General features: G+C 43.0%; 1 protein-coding gene across 1 annotated transcript; it reads left to right on the top strand.

Annotated features, from left to right (window-relative positions):
* The first annotated feature begins 930 nt into the window (after window positions 1–930).
* LOC139392413 (protein L-Myc-1b-like) lies at window positions 931–17,953 on the top strand. The gene is made up of 3 exons (XM_071140389.1): window positions 931–1,740; window positions 1,789–2,518; window positions 14,006–17,953. Exons 2-3 carry the CDS (start codon window positions 1,879–1,881, stop codon window positions 14,815–14,817), a joined length of 1,452 nt encoding a protein of 483 aa, XP_070996490.1. The 5' UTR covers window positions 931–1,740; window positions 1,789–1,878; the 3' UTR covers window positions 14,818–17,953.
* The last annotated feature ends 1,293 nt before the right edge of the window (window positions 17,954–19,246 follow it).

The following is a 19,246-nucleotide window of genomic DNA, read 5'->3' as shown; positions in this document are numbered from 1 at the left end:
GTATAGACAGTAGTTATATAGGATTGTGTGTATAGACAGTAGTTATATAGGATGGTGTGTATAGACAGTAGTTATATAGGATGGTGTGTATAGACAGTAGTTATATAGGATGGTGTGTATAGACAGTAGTTATATAGGATGGTGTGTATAGACAGTAGTTATATAGGATGGTGTGTATAGACAGTATAGACAGTAGTTATATAGGATTGTGTGTATAGACAGTAGTTATATAGGATGGTGTGTATAGACAGTAGTTATATAGGATGGTGTGTATAGACAGTAGTTATATAGGATGGTGTGTATAGACAGTAGATATATAGGATGGTGTGTATAGACGGTATAGACAGTAGTTATATAGGATGATGTGTATAGACAGTAGATATATAGGATGGTGTATATAAACGGTAGTTATATAGGATGGTGTGTATAGACGGTATAGACAGTAGTTATATAGGATGGTGTGTGTATAGACAGTAGTTATATAGGATGGTGTGTATAGACAGTAGATATATAGGATGGTGTGTGTATAGACAGTAGTTATATAGGATGCTGTGTATAGACAGTATAGACAGTAGTTATATAGGATGGTGTGTATAGACAGTGTCTAAGTTGCAAGGTGGAGAACCGAGAGTAGCTGGCTAGAGACTTTGTCTAATGTTCAGTGCAGAATACCAGGCGGAGCCCGGCTTGTATATCTGTCTCTCGGTCGCAGCTTTGACGCACAGCAGGGTGAACCAGCCGTGGGTTCGGGTGAGGTCTATATCATGGTCACGTGGTTATTAAATCACAGTCTTGTAATGTTGCATCATGACATCCTTGGAAATGACTATGTCCCTTTAAACGGCAGGCGTGGCTTTTCTACTCTCCCCACGCCTTTTATGCAAACCACCGTCTTTCTCTCCCGCATCATATAGTACATTAGTCGGTTGTCAAGTGTCCATTGTGAAATCTATCTAAGTTACTGGATTTGGAAAGTAGACCTACGAGTTACTTTTCCCAGTTTGGTGCGAAAGCTGCGTACTATTCAAATAGTGAGCGTTCAACTGAAAGCAACAGCTATTTATTGAGTTTAATTTACCGCAAGAAGCTTCAGCGTCGCTGTGTTGGTTACTACGCATTATAGGAATTCATTAAGAAGACGCCCGTTCAATTTCACCAACGCTAAAAGGATTACTTAAATATTTAACAAAGATAACATTTAATTTTTTTCTTCATCCCCGGACGGAAGTGTGTTCTATTTATTTACTATAGCCCACTACTAGAAAGCATACATCGCAGTGTTTTCAGAAGTTTGGGGTTTGTGAACACGCCTGTTGTTATTTAATTATGGCAGATTTAGGCCTACCAGTGGATTGGGATTTATTTGCTCTCTTGCTTTTTCTCAATGCTTTGTGAGATAACGGTTTGTTTTGATTACCGTAAAACGTTGTGTTGCTCTGAAGACGCAAAACTTGTATTTATTTATTGAGACATCTGGGAATTGTTATTTTGTTAACCATTTAAACGACATTTTATTAGCCACGTAACCCGAAAGAGACATACAGGGTGTTATAAGCGTTTTTTTTTTTTTTTTTTGCCTACAAAGAGAGGGTTGCTGAACTGTGGCTCTACTTCCCCGGTGTAGTTGGACTGTTGTATTAGGTAATGCACACTATGTTGCGAAACGTGGTGTTACGTAGTTGTATCATAACAGACTATTGTGTTTATTATAGCAGTCCAACGTGCTAGGCTGATTCCAAGGCTGATTCCAAGGCTGATTCCAAGGCTGATTCCAAGGCTGATTCCAAGTCTCTCTGTTCCGAGGTTGGATAGTCTTAACGGAGATCAGTTCACAGTTGAAGAGTGCGCTTCCTCAACCACGCCTGCCCTGACCTCTAGATGCCGGGCATAAACTCCACCACCGCCTCTCACTATGAGTCCGGCTGGGAGATGGGGTACGACCACTATCAACATTACTTCTACGACGACCACGATCCTGACGAGGATTTCTCTAAATCTACTGCGCCCAGCGAAGACATATGGAAGAAATTTGAACTAGTACCAACCCCGCCCATGTCCCCTATTCGGACTTTGGAGGGGGCCGCCGGGGTCGGGATGGTCTGCCCTTCGCTGGGGGACAAACTCGAGTGGGTGTCCCAATTTTTGGGTCAAGAGGACGACCAGGATGTGCCGTGTAAATTCAGTTCCGCCGACGAGGCTTTGGGGAACCTGAGCTCCATTATCGTACAGGACTGCATGTGGAGCGGCTTCTCAGCGGGCAAACAGCTGGAGAAAGTTTTCGGGGAGCGGCTTGCCTCCTGTCCGAATAAACTACCCATGCAGGCGCTGGGAGCTGCAATCACCACCGCCGGGAGGGCGCAGTGCGTGACAATGCCAGCGGACGCGGCTGTTCCAGTTCTCGGTAGCCTGGCGACGGATTGCGTGGACCCGGCTGCTGTTCTCGCCTTCCCGCTAACCGGGGGAACGTTTAAGAAACCGTCGGTGTCCTCCTGTTCAGAGACCCACACAGACTCATCAGGTACGTTGTAAGTTCAACATTGGACTGTGAAACTGACTATGAAAAGCTCTTATATAATGTCAATCATAAGTGTGGATGCAGCCAATTTGCCATAAGTGACCTTACTGGCCACAAAGTTTTAGTAGGTGGCAGTTTTCACAATGTGTTTTTCTGAACAGCATTGGTAGTACTGTGGCTGCTGAAGGCTTAGTGACTGCATTTCGTTGCCCCTGGCAGCCCCGCTGCTCTGTGAAAATGACCCTCCCATCGGAAACATCTGTTGATTGGCTATGGTCCAAGACACCAGCTGCTAGAGAGAACGGTGTCCTGGCCTACTCTCCCTTTTCAAGTATCATTTATGGTTCACTTTAATGGTCTTACCATTTCCTCATCCTCAACTACACTGAAAGAAACACGTTACATTTTATATATATTTCTATATATATATATATGTATATGTGTGTATGTATATGTGTGTGTGTGTGTGTGTGTGTGTGTGTGTGTGTGTGTGTGTGTGTTAAATATCACTTCTTGGATAAACTTGAATAACTTGTAAATATGCTCTCTACATTCTCTTCAATTCATTGAACTACTTTCCGTTGGTCTTCAGTGTAGGTAGGCTGGCATAGGTTGGCATGTGGCTAGTCTTTCTATCTAATATGTTAAATATCGCTTCTTGGATAAACTGAATAACTTGTAATAAATATGCTTTCTTCATTCTCTTCATTTCATTGAACTACTTTCCGTTGGTCTTCAGTGTAGGTATTTAGGTTGGCATGTGACTAGTCTCTCTCTATCTAATGTGTGTGGAATGTCACAATGGAGACTTGTTGCAGTGCAGAGTGTTGGCATTCCTTCCTGGACTGAAGTGGCAACGGCACCAATTGTGTCAGAAGTTGGGTTTGGTCAACTTACTAGTGATGGGCTGGTAGACCAGTGATGAAAATGGTTCATTCACCTTGTTAAATCTCTTGCAATGTGTGACACTGTTTCATACCAGGCTTGACATTCATATTTATTAAGTCACATATGTAGTATCATCTATTTCAATACTGAATGAAAGGGGGTTGGGTGCCAGAAAATTAGGAATGAATGATTCCTCAGTGCAGGTAGGCATACACTCGTTCAGCACAGAAGTGTTTTAAAAGGAAAATTGGAAAATGCAGAATAGGCCTCAGATCAGTACTAGTTGGTTGACAGACAGATACCAAGGAACCAATCTGTCCTTATCTCTCTCTATCTGACCTCATGCATGATAATGGTATATAGCAGGGTTATTCAACTACAGTGCCTTGCGAAAGTATTCGGCCCCCTTGAACTTTGCGACCTTTTGCCACATTTCAGGCTTCAAACATAAAGATATAAAACTGTATTTTTTTGTGAAGAATCAACAACAAGTGGGACACAATCATGAAGTGGAACGACATTTATTGGATATTTCAAACTTTTTTAACAAATCAAAAACTGAAAAATTGGGCGTGCAAAATTATTCAGCCCCCTTAAGTTAATACTTTGTAGCGCCACCTTTTGCTGCGATTACAGCTGTAAGTCGCTTGGGGTATGTCTCTATCAGTTTTGCACATCGAGAGACTGAAATTTTTTCCCATTCCTCCTTGCAAAACAGCTCGAGCTCAGTGAGGTTGGATGGAGAGCATTTGTGAACAGCAGTTTTCAGTTCTTTCCACAGATTCTCGATTGGATTCAGGTCTGGACTTTGACTTGGCCATTCTAACACCTGGATATGTTCATTTTTGAACCATTCCATTGTAGATTTTGCTTTATGTTTTGGATCATTGTCTTGTTGGAAGACAAATCTCCGTCCCAGTCTCAGGTCTTTTGCAGACTCCATCAGGTTTTCTTCCAGAATGGTCCTGTATTTGGCTCCATCCATCTTCCCATCAATTTTAACCATCTTCCCTGTCCCTGCTGAAGAAAAGCAGCCCAAACCATGATGCTGCCACCACCATGTTTGACAGTGGGGATGGTGTGTTCAGCTGTGTTGCTTTTACGCCAAACATAACGTTTTGCATTGTTGCCAAAAAGTTCAATTTTGGTTTCATCTGACCAGAGCACCTTCTTCCACATCTTTGGTGTGTCTCCCAGGTGGCTTGTGGCAAACTTTAAACAACACTTTTTATGGATATCTTTAAGAAATGGCTTTCTTCTTGCCACTCTTCCATAAAGGCCAGATGTGCAATATACGACTGATTGTTGTCCTATGGACAGAGTCTCCCACCTCAGCTGTAGATCTCTGCAGTTCATCCAGAGTGATCATGGGCCTCTTGGCTGCATCTCTGATCAGTCTTCTCCTTGTATGAGCTGAAAGTTTAGAGGGACGGCCAGGTTTTGGTAGATTTGCAGTGGTCTGATACTCCTTCCATTTCAATATTATCGCTTGCACAGTGCTCCTTGGGATGTTTAAAGCTTGGGAAATCTTTTTGTATCCAAATCCGGCTTTAAACTTCTTCACAACAGTATCTCGGACCTGCCTGGTGTGTTCCTTGTTCTTCATGATGCTCTCTGCGCTTTTAACGGACCTCTGAGACTATCACAGTGCAGGTGCATTTATACGGAGACTTGATTACACACAGGTGGATTGTATTTATCCTCATTAGTCATTTAGGTCAACATTGGATCATTCAGAGATCCTCACTGAACTTCTGGAGAGAGTTTGTTGCACTGAAAGTAAAGGGGCTGAATAATTTTGCACGCCCCAGTTTTCAGTTTTTGATTTGTTAAAAAAGTTTGAAATATCCAATAAATGTCGTTCCACTTCATGATTGTGTCCCACTTGTTGTTGATTCTTCACAAAAAAATACAGTTTTATATCTTTATGTTTGAAGCCTGAAATGTGGCAAAAGATCGCAAAGTTCAAGGGGTCTGAAAACTTTCGCAAGGCACTGTATATTCTTAAGGGGACAGACATTTTTGATTTATAAAAAAATATAAATAAAGGCTATTAACAGGGGGGTCAGACATGTTCTACATGGGATTGATCTTCCTAAAACCTCTATATATATATATATGTAAAAAATATTTCAAAAAGACACAAACACAATTCTAATCTTATGAAGCAACTTTATTAACATGAAATGTTGCTAAAAAATAGAAATTTTAAGTGCTTGAAAATTACCCTAATTCATGAATTTCTACTTTCCTGTCCATTGTACATAGCTTCATCTCTTCTTTCTTCTACACATAGGAAATCATTTATCTCAGTTGACCAGTATCATATTCTGTTTTCTATTTCTTTATCCATTAGTTATTTTCTGTCTTGTTTTTTGCTATTTTTATACACAGAAACCTTTTTTTCAAAGCATGGCGTTTCTCAGTTGCTTTTTGAAGAGACGTCTCTCCCCTGCATCAGTAGGGAACAACTCCCTGTAATAAACTGCATCACCTCTGTGGTGACTTCATATCGTTCCAAAGTTAGCTCTTCAGTTTATCTAAAAACTCTGACATCACGGAGTGATCTGTACTGATGACTTGGATCATGATGCTCAGCAGACTTCGAAACAAGCCATGTTACAGGCCAGGTGTTGATAGGATAACGTTTCTGATAGCCCATAACTGAGTCCATAGTGTTTCTTTGAGTCATCGCTGAGTTAAGCAAAAAGCACGCTCTGGTGTACGGGGCAGTTTAAGTATCTGATTTGGTGAAAGAGCCAATAGGCGGGCAGACATACCCTGCACCCCTGTTAGCAGCTCTGATTGGCTGTAACTGGTACGTTGGATAATATTGATTGACAGCACTTAATGGACGGGACTACAGAAAAACAGATTCTCCCATTGGAGAATATTGGATGAGGGCTCCTTTTGGCACTAAACATCACATTTTTTGTCGGATTCGTTTTTTTGGGGGGGGGGCAGATTTGTTTTTAATTAATGTTCAGAGGATCTCGCTCTCTGATGCTGACGTGAGAAAGGTCTTTAATCAGGTTAAGGCTGCGGGACCTGAAGGTATTCCAGGATACGTAATCAGAGCATACGCAGAACTTTAAGGCTTCATGCCACAATGACTACCACCCTGTAGCCCTCACATCTGTAATCAGGAAGTGCTTTGAGAGGCTGGTTATGGCACACATCCCAGACAACCTAGACCCACTCTAATTTGCATATACCACCTCAACAGATTCATAGACAACGCAATCTCAACTGCTCTCCACACTGCCCTCACCCACCTAGATACCTACGTATGTGAGGATGCTGTTAATTGACCACAGCTCAGCGTTCAACACCATTGTCCCCTCTAAGCTCGTCACCAAGCTACGGACTCTGGGTCTGAATACATCCCTCTGCAACTGAATCCTGGACTTCCTGACGGGCCGACCCCAGGTGGTGAGGGTAGGCAACATCGCCTCCGGCACACTGACCCTCAACATGGGGGCCCCACAGGGTTGTGTGCTTAGTCCCCTCCTTTACTCCCTGTTAACCCACGACTGCGTGGCCACTCATGACTCCAACACCACCATCAAGTTGGCTGACAACACAACGGTGGTAGTACCATTGAGAGCATCTTGACTGCTTGGTATGGCAACACCACTGCCCTCCATCGCATGGTGCTACAGAGGGTGGTGTGGACAGCCCAGTGCGTCACTGCGGCCGAGCTCCCTGCCATTCAGGACCTCTATATCAGGAGGTGCTGCAGGAAGGCCAGGGGAAATTGTTAGACTCCAAGCACCCAAGCCATAGACTTTTCTCTCTGCTTCTGCACAGCAAGCTGTACCAGTGCATCAAGTCTGACACCAACAGGCTCTTGAACAGCTTCTATCATCCAAGAAATAAGACTGATAAAATAGCTACCCGGACGATCTGAGTTAACCTTGTGTTTGTATTGACCCTTTTTTGAATTCTTATTTTTTGTCACCGTCTCTATGCACAGTGAAAGGGCCCTTCACACCCTTCACCCTCACACATAATATGCTCCTACATGTATACTGACTCTACACACTCACGTACAAGCTGCTGTACAAGCTGCTGCTACTCTGTTTGTCTCACACTGCCGTTCAAAAGCTTTTGGTCACTTAGAAATGTCCTTGTTATTGAAATATATTTTTTTTTTGTCCATTTAAAATAACATCAAATTGATCAGAAATACAGTGTAGACATTGTTAATGTTGTAAATGACTATTGACTTATGACTCTACGTAGGCGTAGAGGCCAATTATCAGCAAGCATCACTCCTGTGTTCCAATGGCACGTTGTGTTCGCTAAACCAAGTTTATAATTTTAAAAGGATAATTGATTATTAGAAAACCCTTTTGCAATTATGTTAACACAGCTGAAAACTGTTGTTCTGATTAAAGAAGCAACTAAACTGGCCTTCTTTAGACTAGTTGAGTATCTGGAGCATCAGCATTTGTGGGTTTGATTACAGGCTCAAAATGGCCAGAAACAAATCACTTTCTTCTGAAACTCGTCAGTCTATTCTTGTTCTGAGAAATGAAGGCTTTTCCATGTGAGAAATTGCCAAGAAACTGAAGATCGCTGTAACGCTGTGTACTACTCCCTTCACAGATTAGCGCAAACTGTCTCTAACCAGAATAGAAAGAGGAGTGGGAGGCCCCGGTACACAACTGAGCAAGAGGACAAGTACATTAGTGTCTAGTTGGAATGCGGGTCTCCTAGGCAGAGTTCCTCTGGCCAGTGTCTGTGTTCTATTGCCCATATTAATATTTTATTTTTAGTGTCCAGTCTGAGATATGACCTTTTGACTACATAGTATGGTATTAACTGACCCTGTATATAGTATGGTATTGAACTGACCCTGTATATAGTATGGTATTAACTGACCCTGTATATACTATGGTATTAACTGACCCTGTATATAGTATGGTATTAACTGACCCTGTATATAGTATGGTATTGAACTGACCCTGTATATAGTATGGTATTAACTGACCCTGTATATACTATGGTATTAACTGACCCTGTATATAGTATGGTATTGAACTGACCCTGTATATAGTATGGTATTAACTGACCCTGTATATAGTATGGTATTAACTGTCCCTGTATATAGTATGGTATTGAACTGACCCTGTATATAGTATGGTATTAACTGACCCTGTATATAGTATGGTATTAACTGACCCTGTATATAGTATGGTATTAACTGACCCTGTATATAGTATGGTATTGAACTGACCCTGTATATAGTATGGTATTAACTGACCCTGTATATAGTATGGTATTAACTGACCCTGTATATAGTGTGGTATTAACTGACCCTGTATATAGTATGGTATTAACTGTCCCTGTACATAGTATGGTATTAACTGACCCTGTATATAGTATGGTATTAACTGACCCTGTATATAGTATGGTATTAACTGACCCTGTATATAGTATGGTATTAACTGACCCTGTATATAGTATGGTATTAACTGACCCTGTATATAGTGTGGGATTAACTGACCCTGTATATAGTATGGTATTAACTGTCCCTGTACATAGTATGGTATTAACTGACCCTGTATATAGTATGGTATTAACTGACCCTGTATATAGTATGGTATTGATATTTCTTGATATTTCTTATTATTTCTGCTACATATATATTGATTACTGCTTTCTTGCGGTTAGAGTTTGCAAGAAAGGCATTTCACTCTACTTGTGGACGTGACATTAAACCTAAAATTGATCAAAAGACCATTTTAAATTGCGAAACAAGCTGGATCTGTTCCGCGGGCCTCTGCTCTATAGCCTATAATCCCCTCCTCCCTTTGGGCCATTGGGCTGCCATTATATTTATCTCCAGGCTATTACCACTTCAACAGCAGCCGAATCCACAGGGAATCAATTACTTTGGTGTCTTTCTCTTTCAATTTACAAGGAGACAGCATCCCAAATGGAACACTTAGACCCTATATAGTCCACTACTGACCTTTTTTTTTTCTTTTTTTGCTCTTGTCAAAAGTAGTTCACTATATAGGGACTAGGGTGCCATTTGGGATGGGTTGAGGGAGCAGCAGTACTACCACTGGCTCCTTGGTGTCTATTCCAGAGTTGGAGCTGATATCAACTGTTATTTTTATTTTATTTTTATTTTACCTTTATTTAACCAGGTAGGCAAGTTGAGAACAAGTTCTCATTTACAATTGCGACCTGGCAGTACTACTGGTTATTACATTGGTAGTTCACTATATAGGGACTAGGGTGCCATTTGGGATGGGTGGAGGGAGCAGCAGTACTACCACTGGCTCCTTGGTGTCTAGTCCAGAGTAGGAGCTGATATCAACTGTTATTACATATGTGTGTTAAATCAAGGCCCAGTGTTAAAAATCACACGTTGACACAAGGCGAAGAGATTTCTGCGTTGTGAATGACTGAAGTTCTTACAAGCAACGATGCCTAAAATATGTATTACTGTATAGTGAATGAATGGCTGTAGTGAATTTCTTACGGCACGTGGCTTGATTGCCCAGGCTCATTTCAGAGAGAGAGAGAGAAAGAGAGACAGAGAGAGAGAGAGAAGGGGAGAGAGAGAGAGGGGGGGGGGGGAGACAGAGAGAGAGAGAGGGGGGAGCAAGAGAGAGAGAGGTACATTCGGGAGGAGGTTAGGAAGTGCCGCTCTGTTTCCAGCTCATTTTGTGGGCAGTGGCCACATGTATATCCTGTCTTCTCTTTGAGATCATGCGGTTGGGCTTTGATGCCTCGTGGTTGAGTGTTGCTCTGTTCAAATAGACTGTGATTTTGCTCTGATCTGATAGGGGTGTCAGTGGGCTGACTGTGAACGCTCTGAGATACCCTGGGTTGAGGTCAGTGACAAAGTAGTTTACAGTACTACTGGTAAGAGCTGAGCTATAGGTGTACCTATCGTAGGAGTCCCCTCGAAGCTTACCATTGACTATGTACATACCCAGCGTGCAACAGAGCTGCAGTAGCTGTGACCTGTTTTTGTTGGTTATGTTGTCGTAGTTGTGCCTTGGGGGAGGGAATGCTGTCACCTCCAGGCAGGTGTTTGTCCCCCTGTGTGCTGAGGGTGTCAGGTTCTTGTCCGGTTCTGGCATTTAGGTCGCCACAGACTAGTACATGTCCCTGGGCCTGAAAATGACAGCTTCTCCACTCTGGAACGGGAAAGCAGTCTTCATTAAAGTATGGGGATTCTAGTGGGGGGATATCGGTAGCACACAGGAGGACATTTTTCTCTGTTACGATCATTTCTAGCCAAATGTAAAATGTTCCTGTTTTGATTAATTGGATGGAGTGAGATAGGTCTGCTCTATACCAAATTAGCATACCCCCTGAGTCCCTTCCCTGTTTCACACCTGGTAGTTTGGTGGATGGGACTATCAGCTCTCTGTAACCTAGAGGGCAACCAGTGGGTCCATCTCCTCTATACCAGGTTTCTTGTAGGATGACAAGGTCTGTATTTCAGATTTCTTTGAAGTCTGGATTCCTGCTCTTTGGGCCAAAGGCAGATGACCTCAGGCCTTGAATATTCCAGCATGAGATAGTGAAGGCTTTGTGTTCTATAGTGGTGTGGTTTGGCCTCAGGCCAGTAAGTGTGAGCAGAGTCTGCTGAGCATCTGATACATACTATTGGCTTGGGCTAGTGTAAGAGTGGGGGTTGGGCCTGTTTGCCTGCTCACGGCCTGGGCGTATGTGTGACTCATGTGCAGGCCTTCTTTGCCGGAGGTGGAGGGCAGGAGGGGCATTGGTCTGGTTGTGCAGTGGTCTCGGTCTCTCTCTCGCTCTCTGTGTCTATTTCTCGTTCTCTCTCTCGCTCTCTGTGTCTACTTCTGTGTGTCTATTTCTCTGTCTCTCTCTCTGTGTCTATTTCGGTTTGTCTATTTCTCTGTCTCTGTCTCTCGCTCTCTGTGTCTATTTCTGTTTGTCTATTTCTCTGTCTCTCTCTCTCACTCTCTCTGTGTCTATTTCTGTGTGTCTATTTTAAAGGTCGACCGATTGTGATTTTTCAACGGCGATACCGATACCAACTATTGGAGGACCAAAAAAGCTGATACCGATTAATCTGACTATTTTTTATATTTTTTATGTAATAATGACAATTACAACAATACTGAATGAACACTTATTTTAACTTAATATAATACATCAATAAAATCAATTTAGCCTCAAATAAATAATGAAACATGTTCAATTTGGTTTAAATAATGCAAAAACAAAGTGTTGGAGGAGAAAGTACAAGTGCAATGTGTGCCATGTAAGAAAGCTAACGTTTCAGTTCCTTGCTCAGAACATGAGAACATATGAAAGCTGGTGGTTCCTTTTAATTAACATGAGTCTTCAATATTCCCAGGTAAGAAGTTTTAGGTTGTAGTTATTATAGGAATTATAGGACTATTTCCCTCTATACCATTTGTATTTCTTGAACCTTTGACTATTAGATGTTCTTATAGGCACTTTAGTATTGCCAGTGTAACAGTATAGCTTCCGTCCCTCTCCTCGCTCCTCCCTGGGCTCGAACCAGGAACACAATGACAACAGCCACCCTCGAAGCAGCGTTACCCATGCAGAGCAAGGGGAACAACTACTGGAAGGCTCAGAGCGAGTGACGTTTGAAACGCTATTAGCGCGCGCTAACTAGCTAGCCATTTCACTTCGGTTACACCAGCCTCATCTCGGGAGTTGATGAATGACGCACAATGAAGAGCTGCTGGCAAAACGCACGGAAGAGCTGTTTGAATGAATGTTTATGCGCCTGCTTCTGCCTACCACCACTCAGTCAGATACTTAGATACTTGTATGCTTGTATGCTCAGTCAGATACTTAGATACTTGTATGGTTGTATGCTCAGTCAGATACTTAGATACTTGTATGCTCAGTCAGATACTTAGATATTTGTATGCTCAGTCAGATACTTAGATGCTTGTATGCTCATTCAGATACTTAGATGCTTGTATGCTCAGTCAGATACTTAGATGCTTGTATGCTCAGTCAGATACTTAGATACTTGTATGCTTATATGTTCAGTCAGATACTTAGATACTTGTATGCTTGTATGCTCAGTCAGATACTTAGATACTTGTATGCTTGTATGCTCAGTCAGATACTTAGATACTTGTATGCTTGTATGCTCAGTCAGATACTTAGATACTTGTATGCTTGTATGCTCAGTCAGATACTTAGATACTTGTATGCTCAGTCAGATACTTAGATACTTGTATGCTTGTATGCTCAGACAGATACTTAGATACTTGTATGCTCAGTCAGATACTTAGATACTTGTATACTTGTACGCTCAGTCAGATACTTAGATACTTGTATGCTCAGTCAGATACTTAGATACTTGTATGCTCAGTCAGATTATTTGCCATGCAGGACACGCTAGATAATATCTAGTAATATCATCAACCATGTGTAGTTAACTAGTGATTATGATTGATTGTTTTTTATAAGATAAGTTTAATGCTAGCTAGCAACTTACCTTGGCTTACTGCATTCACGTAACAGGCAGTTTCCTTGTGGAATGCAATGAGAGAGAGGCAGGTCGTTATTGCGGTGGACTAGTTCACTGTAATGTTGCAAGATTGGATCCCCCGAGCTGACAAGGTGAAAATCTGTCGTTCTGCCCCTGAACGAGGCAGTTAACCCACCGTTCCTAGGCCGTCATTGAAAATAAGAATTTGTTCTTTAACTGACTTGCCTAGTTAAATAAAGGTATACATTTTTTTTTTATCGGCAAATCGGCGCCCAAAAATATCAATTTCCGATTGTTATGAAAACTTGAAATCGGCCCTAATTAATCGGCCATTCCGATTAATCGGTCGACCTCTAGTCTATTTCTCGCTCTCTCTCTCTCGCTCTCTGTCTATTTCTGTGTGTCTATTTCTGTGTGTCTATTTCTGTCTCTCTCTCTCTCTCTCTCTCTCTCTCTCTCTCTCTCTCTCTCTCTCTCTCTCTCTCTCTCTGTGTCTGTGTCTGTGTCTGTCTGTCTCTCTCTCTCTCTCTCTCTCTGTGTCTGTGTCTGTCTGTCTCTCATGACACATGACTGAGATGGATAACCGGAGAGAGAGAGCTTGAGCCCAGTGGAGGCTGCTGAGGGGAGGACGGCTCATAATAATGGGTGGAACAGAGTGTTTGGAAACTGTGTGTTTTTGATGTATTTGATACCATTCCAGTGATTCTTGCTCCAGCCATAACCACGAGCCCGTCCTCCCCAATGTTAAGGTGCCACCAACCTCCCTTATGTGTGTGGCCATGTCTAAATACCTGTACCTACGTTCTAAATTCTAGGGCATTATGGGTAGGCAAAAATATAACTTTTTATAGTATGTGAAATATAGAAAAAAAAGGGTATGCTTTAAATGCCAGAATGTTTGTACTCAATCTGTCTTTTCAGCTAGTTGAATTTGCTGCAGAAATATCGAGGAAGAGAGTCATTTTTTTCAAGATCCATGTGTTTTTGACAACAGCTGATAATCAAACATGGTGACATGGTTAAAAAGGGTACACGGAAAGGGATTTCTGGAATCAACATCATGCTTATTGTCACATTGTTCTGCTGTGGTCACTAACTTGCTCCATTCATTGTTCCAACAGATGACGAATCTAGTGACCATGACGACGACGATGATGATGACGACGACGACGAAGAGGAGATTGATGTGGTGACGGTGGAACACAAGCGGTACAAGTCCCGACGGCTGGTCAACAGCAGAGTTACCGGGGGCCGCGGCGGCGGGCTAAACAGACGGACGCCGGTGACAATCACGGTCCGGGCGGATGCTCTGAACCCGTGTATGAAACGCTTCCACATCTCTATCCACCAACAGCACCACAACTACGCAGCGCCCTCCCCGGACACACACACAGCCCCCGCCCTCCCCGGACACACAGCCCCCGCCCTCCCCAGAAAGAGGGTCCGACACGAGCCCTCAAACTCTTCTCATAACTTCTCTAACACCCAGCCACACCTGCACCCCGCCTCCACATCCAATCAGAACTCTGAGAGCAAACCACATGTCGCCGTAGCGACCATCGGGTCGGAATCATCTGACGCCAACACACCCTCCCCTTGTGGATCCCCGTCTGCCTCTCCTCGATTATCCTCCTCTCACCCCTGCAGCCCCCAGTCCTCCGACTATGAGGACACAGACAAACGCAAGACACATAACTTCCTGGAACGGAAACGGCGCAATGACCTGCGCTCTCGTTTCCTGACACTGCGGGATGAGATCCCCGGCTTGGCAGAGTGTTCGAAGACGCCCAAGGTGGCCATCCTGACACGCGCCACTGAGTACCTGGGACAGCTGCATTCCAGCGAGCGCCAGCGGGCGCAGGAGAAACGGCAGCTGAAGGCCAGGCAGCAGCAGCTGCTCCGTAGGCTGGCACAGCTCAAACAACACCCCTAAACTCACTGACTGGCAGGTTGGCACAGCTCAAACAACACCCCTAAACTCACTGACTGGCAGGTTGGCACAGCTCAAACAACAACCCTAAACTCACTGACTGGCAGGTTGGCACAGTTCAAACAGCACCCCTAAACTCACTGACTGGCAGGTTGGCACAGCTCAAACAACACCCCTAAACTCACTGACTGGCAGGTTGGCACAGTTAAAACAGCACCCCTAAACTCACTGACTGGCAGGTTGGCACAGCTCAAACAGCACCCCTAAACTCACTGACTGGCAGGTTGGCACAGCTCAAACAGCACCCCTAAACTCACTGACTGGCAGGTTGGCACAGCTCAAACAGCACCCCTAAACTCACTGACTGGCAGGTTGGCACAGCTCAAACAACACCCCTAAACTCACTGACTGCCTGAATGACTGGCAGCAACCTCTAGTCAATGGAACGTACTCTTCACCAGGACTGACTGAAAACCAACTCACTGACAGACTGTTAGTGGCTAGCATGGAGAGAAGCCTTTGGATGGATCTGAACCCTATATTATAAACCAGGACTGAGTTAAAACCAGGGATGGATCTGAACCCTATATTATAAACCAGGGACGAGTTAAAACCAGGGATGGATCTGAACCCTATATTATAAACCAGGGACGAGTTAAAACCAGGGATGGATCTGAACCCTATATTATAAACCAGGACTGAGTCAAAACCAGGGATGGATCTGAACCCTATATTATAAACTAGGGATGGATCTGAACCCTATATTATAAACCAGGGATGGATCTGAACCCTATATTATAAACCAGGGATGGATCTGAACCCTATATTATAAACCAGGGACGAGTTAAAACCAGGGATGGATCTGAACCCTATATTATAAACCAGGGACGATTTAAAACCAGGGATGGATCTGAACCCTATATTATAAACCAGGACTGAGTCAAAACCAGGGATGGATCTGAACCCTATATTATAAACCAGGGATGGATCTGAACCCTATATTATAAACCAGGGATGGATCTGAACCCTATATTGTAAACCAGGACTGAGTCAAAACCAGGGATGGATCTGAACCCTATATTGTAAACAAGGGACGAGTTAAAACCAGGGATGGATCTGAACCCTATATTATAAACCAGGACTGAATCAAAACCAGGATGGATCTGAACCCTATATTATAAACCAGGACTGAGTTAAAACCAGGGATGGATCTGAACCCTACATTATAAACCAGGACTGAATCAAAACCAGGGATGGATCTGAACCCTATATTATAAACAAGGGACGAGTTAAAACCAGGGATGGATCTGAACCCTATATTATAAACCAGGACTGAATCAAAACCAGGATGGATCTGAACCCTATATTATAAACCAGGACTGAGTTAAAACCAGGGATGGATCTGAACCCTATATTATAAACCAGTTCTGAGTTAAAACCAGGGATGGATCTGAACCCTATATTATAAACCAGGACTGAGTCAAAACCAGGAATGGATCTGAACCCTATATTATAAACCAGGGATGGATCTGAACCCTATATTATAAACCATGACTGAGTCAAAACCAGGGATGGATCTGAACCTTATATTATAAACCAGGACTGAATCAAAACCAGGATGGATCTGAACCCTATATTATAAACCAGGACTGAGTCAAAACCAGGAATGGATCTGAACCCTATATTATAAACCAGGACTGAGTCAAAACCAGGGATGGATCTGAACCCTATATTATAAACCAGGGACGAGTTAAAACCAGGGATGGATCTGAACCCTATATTATAAACCAGGGATGGATCTGAACCCTATATTATAAACCAGGGATGGATCTGAACCCTATATTATAAACCAGGGATGGATCTGAACCCTATATTATAAACCAGGGACGAGTTAAAACCAGGGATGGATCTGAACCCTATATTATAAACCAGGGATGGATCTGAACCCTATATTATAAACCAGGGATTTGTTCAAATCAGGGATGGATTGAGGTTGGCCCTATACTATTTGCAAACTGTGTATCTATTGTATGTCCTGTTATTGTCTGTAAGGTTCTATGATGTCATGAGTGAATCCATTGATTGTGAACTATGTCCAGATCAGCATGGAAATGTACATAGACTGTCACGTGTGTGTCTCTCTTTCTCTTTGTGTGTGTATGGCTCTGTCTCTCTTTTTCTCTCTTTTTTTCTCTCTCTCTCGCTCTCTCTCTGTGTGTGTGTGTGTATCTCTCTCGCTCTCTCTCTGTGTGTGTATCTCTCTCTCTCTCTCTCTCTGTGTGTGTGTATCTCTCTCACTCTCTCTCTCTCTCTGTGTGTGTGTGTGTATCTCTCTCGCACTCTCTGTGTGTGTGTGTGTGTGTGTATCTCTCTCGCTCTCTCTGTGTGTGTGTGTGTATCTCTCTCGCTCTCTCTGTGTGTGTGTGTATCTCTCTCGCTCTCACTCTCTCTCTCTCTCTCTCTGTGTGTGTGTGTGAATCTCTCTCGCTCTCTCTGTGTGTGTGTGTGTGTGTGTATATCTCTCTCGCTCTCTCTCTCTCTCTCTCTCTCTCTCTGTGTGTGTGTGTGTATCTCTCTCGCTCTCTGTGTGTGTGTGTGTATCGCTCTCTCTCTCTTTGTGTGTCTCTCTCTCTCTCTCTGTATGTGTGTGTGTATGTCTCTCTCTCTCTGTCTCTCTCTCTCTCTCTCTCTCTCTCTCTCTCTCTCTCTCTCTCTCTCTCTCTCTCTCTCTCTCTCTCTCTCTGTATGTGTGTGTATCTCTCTCTCTCTCTCTCTCTCTCTCTCTCTCTCTCTCTCTGTGTGTGTGTGCATGTGGTACTAGTATCCTTCTGTAATGAAACAACAGCAGAGCATTCAGATCTCTTCCTATATTGTCTTTCCTGTGTGTCCTGAAACTGGGTTAGCTCAAACATGTCTCAAAATGCTTATATTTTTTGTTAATAAAGAGGATAAATGAATAAAAACATTTAAATAAAAATAATAACACTATTGAAACTTTACTTTGATCACATTAATGACACTGTTTTCAATTCCTGTCTTTACAGTTTTTGTTTGTTTTGTTGTCAGAATTGCAGGGGGGGATAAGGAAAGGTTTTGTTCTATTTTTTCCTACAGAGTTGCTTTCTTGGTGTGAGCTGAAGACTGGTTTAAAATTGTATTATTTAGATGTATGGTTGTTATGAGCTGCTGTTCTCCTCCCTCTTCCCTCTGTCTCTCTCTCTCTGTCTCTCTCTCTCTGTCTCCCTCTCTCTCTCTGTCTCTCTCTCTCTCTCTGTCTCTCTCTCTCTCTCTGTCTCTCTCTCTTCCCTCTGTCTCTCTCTATCTGTCTCTCTCTTTCTCTCTCTGTCTCTCTCTCTGTCTCTCTCTCTCTCTCTCTCTCTCTCTCTCTCTGTCTCTCTCCCTGTCTCCCTCTCTCTCTCTCTCTGTCTCTCTCTCTCTCCCTCTGTCTCTCTCCCTGTCTGTCTCTCTCTCTCTCTGTCTCTCTGTCTCTCTCTCTGTCTCCCTCTCTCTCTCTCTCTCTCTCTCTCTCTGTCTCTCTCTCTCTCCCTCTGTCTCTCTCCCTGTCTGTCTCTCTCTCTCTCTCTCTCAAGGTAAAGTCATTTGCAGACTGCTCCTCTGTTTAATCCAATCACATGTCTAGCTTTCACTCTCTAAAATATCACGTTAGTGTACCCAAGAGGATCAAGTGCTTAAAGGCCTTGACTGGTCCGTGGCCCCATGTGAACCCACCATCTCAGCCCTATCCCACCAGCTAGTTAGAAAGGCTGGGGTTGATTAGTTCAAGCCATAGCAACAGAGTTGCTCTGAAACTAGGAATGTGTTCCAAATTGCGCACTCTCTTTTTTTTATTTTTTTATATGGTGCACTAATTCTGACCAGAGCCATATGGCACCCTATTCCCTATTTAGTGCACTACATTAGACCAGTACTTTATGGCACCCTATTCCCTATATAGTGAACTTTTTATCCAGTATTTTTTGTTGTTGTTGCAAGAACCCTATGGGTCCATTAGAACCCTATGGGTCCTGGTCCAAAGAAGTTCACTATGTCGGGAATAGAGTGCTATTTGGGACAGGCCCTAGCCCTGTACTGTAACAGATCTCAGAAGAAGTTATTGTTTTATTGTGTATGCTTTTTGTTTTTGTTCCTTACTTTAAACAACGAATTCTGTATCGTTTGTTAATAAGGGGGCTTGTAAGTAAGTATGTAGGGAATAGAGTACTATTTGGGACAGGTAAGTAAGTATGTAGGGAATAGAGTGCTATTTGGGACAGGTAAGTAAATATGTAGGGAATAGAGTACTATTTGGGACAGGTAAGTAAGCATTTCACGGTCAAAAAAAACTGTTGTATTCGGGCACGTGAGAAATAAAATTTTATTCGATCCGTTTTTTGGGGGGCTTGTACAAAACATTATCAACATCTCTTTCCAT

The sequence above is a fragment of the Oncorhynchus clarkii genome, chromosome 32 (genome assembly GCF_045791955.1).
Source record: "Oncorhynchus clarkii lewisi isolate Uvic-CL-2024 chromosome 32, UVic_Ocla_1.0, whole genome shotgun sequence".
Lineage (NCBI taxonomy): Eukaryota > Metazoa > Chordata > Actinopteri > Salmoniformes > Salmonidae > Oncorhynchus > Oncorhynchus clarkii.
The sequence above is the reverse complement of the archived record's forward strand: the minus strand, read 5'-3'. Positions and strand labels throughout refer to the sequence as shown.

Coding starts and splice junctions, on each gene's coding strand:
- LOC139392413 (XM_071140389.1), top strand. CDS start 1,879: ATGCCGGGCATAAACTCCACCACCGCCTCTCACTATGAGTCCGGCTGG. Junction 2,519..14,005: donor GACCCACACAGACTCATCAG/GTACGTTGTAAG, acceptor TTGTTCCAACAG/ATGACGAATCTAGTGACCAT.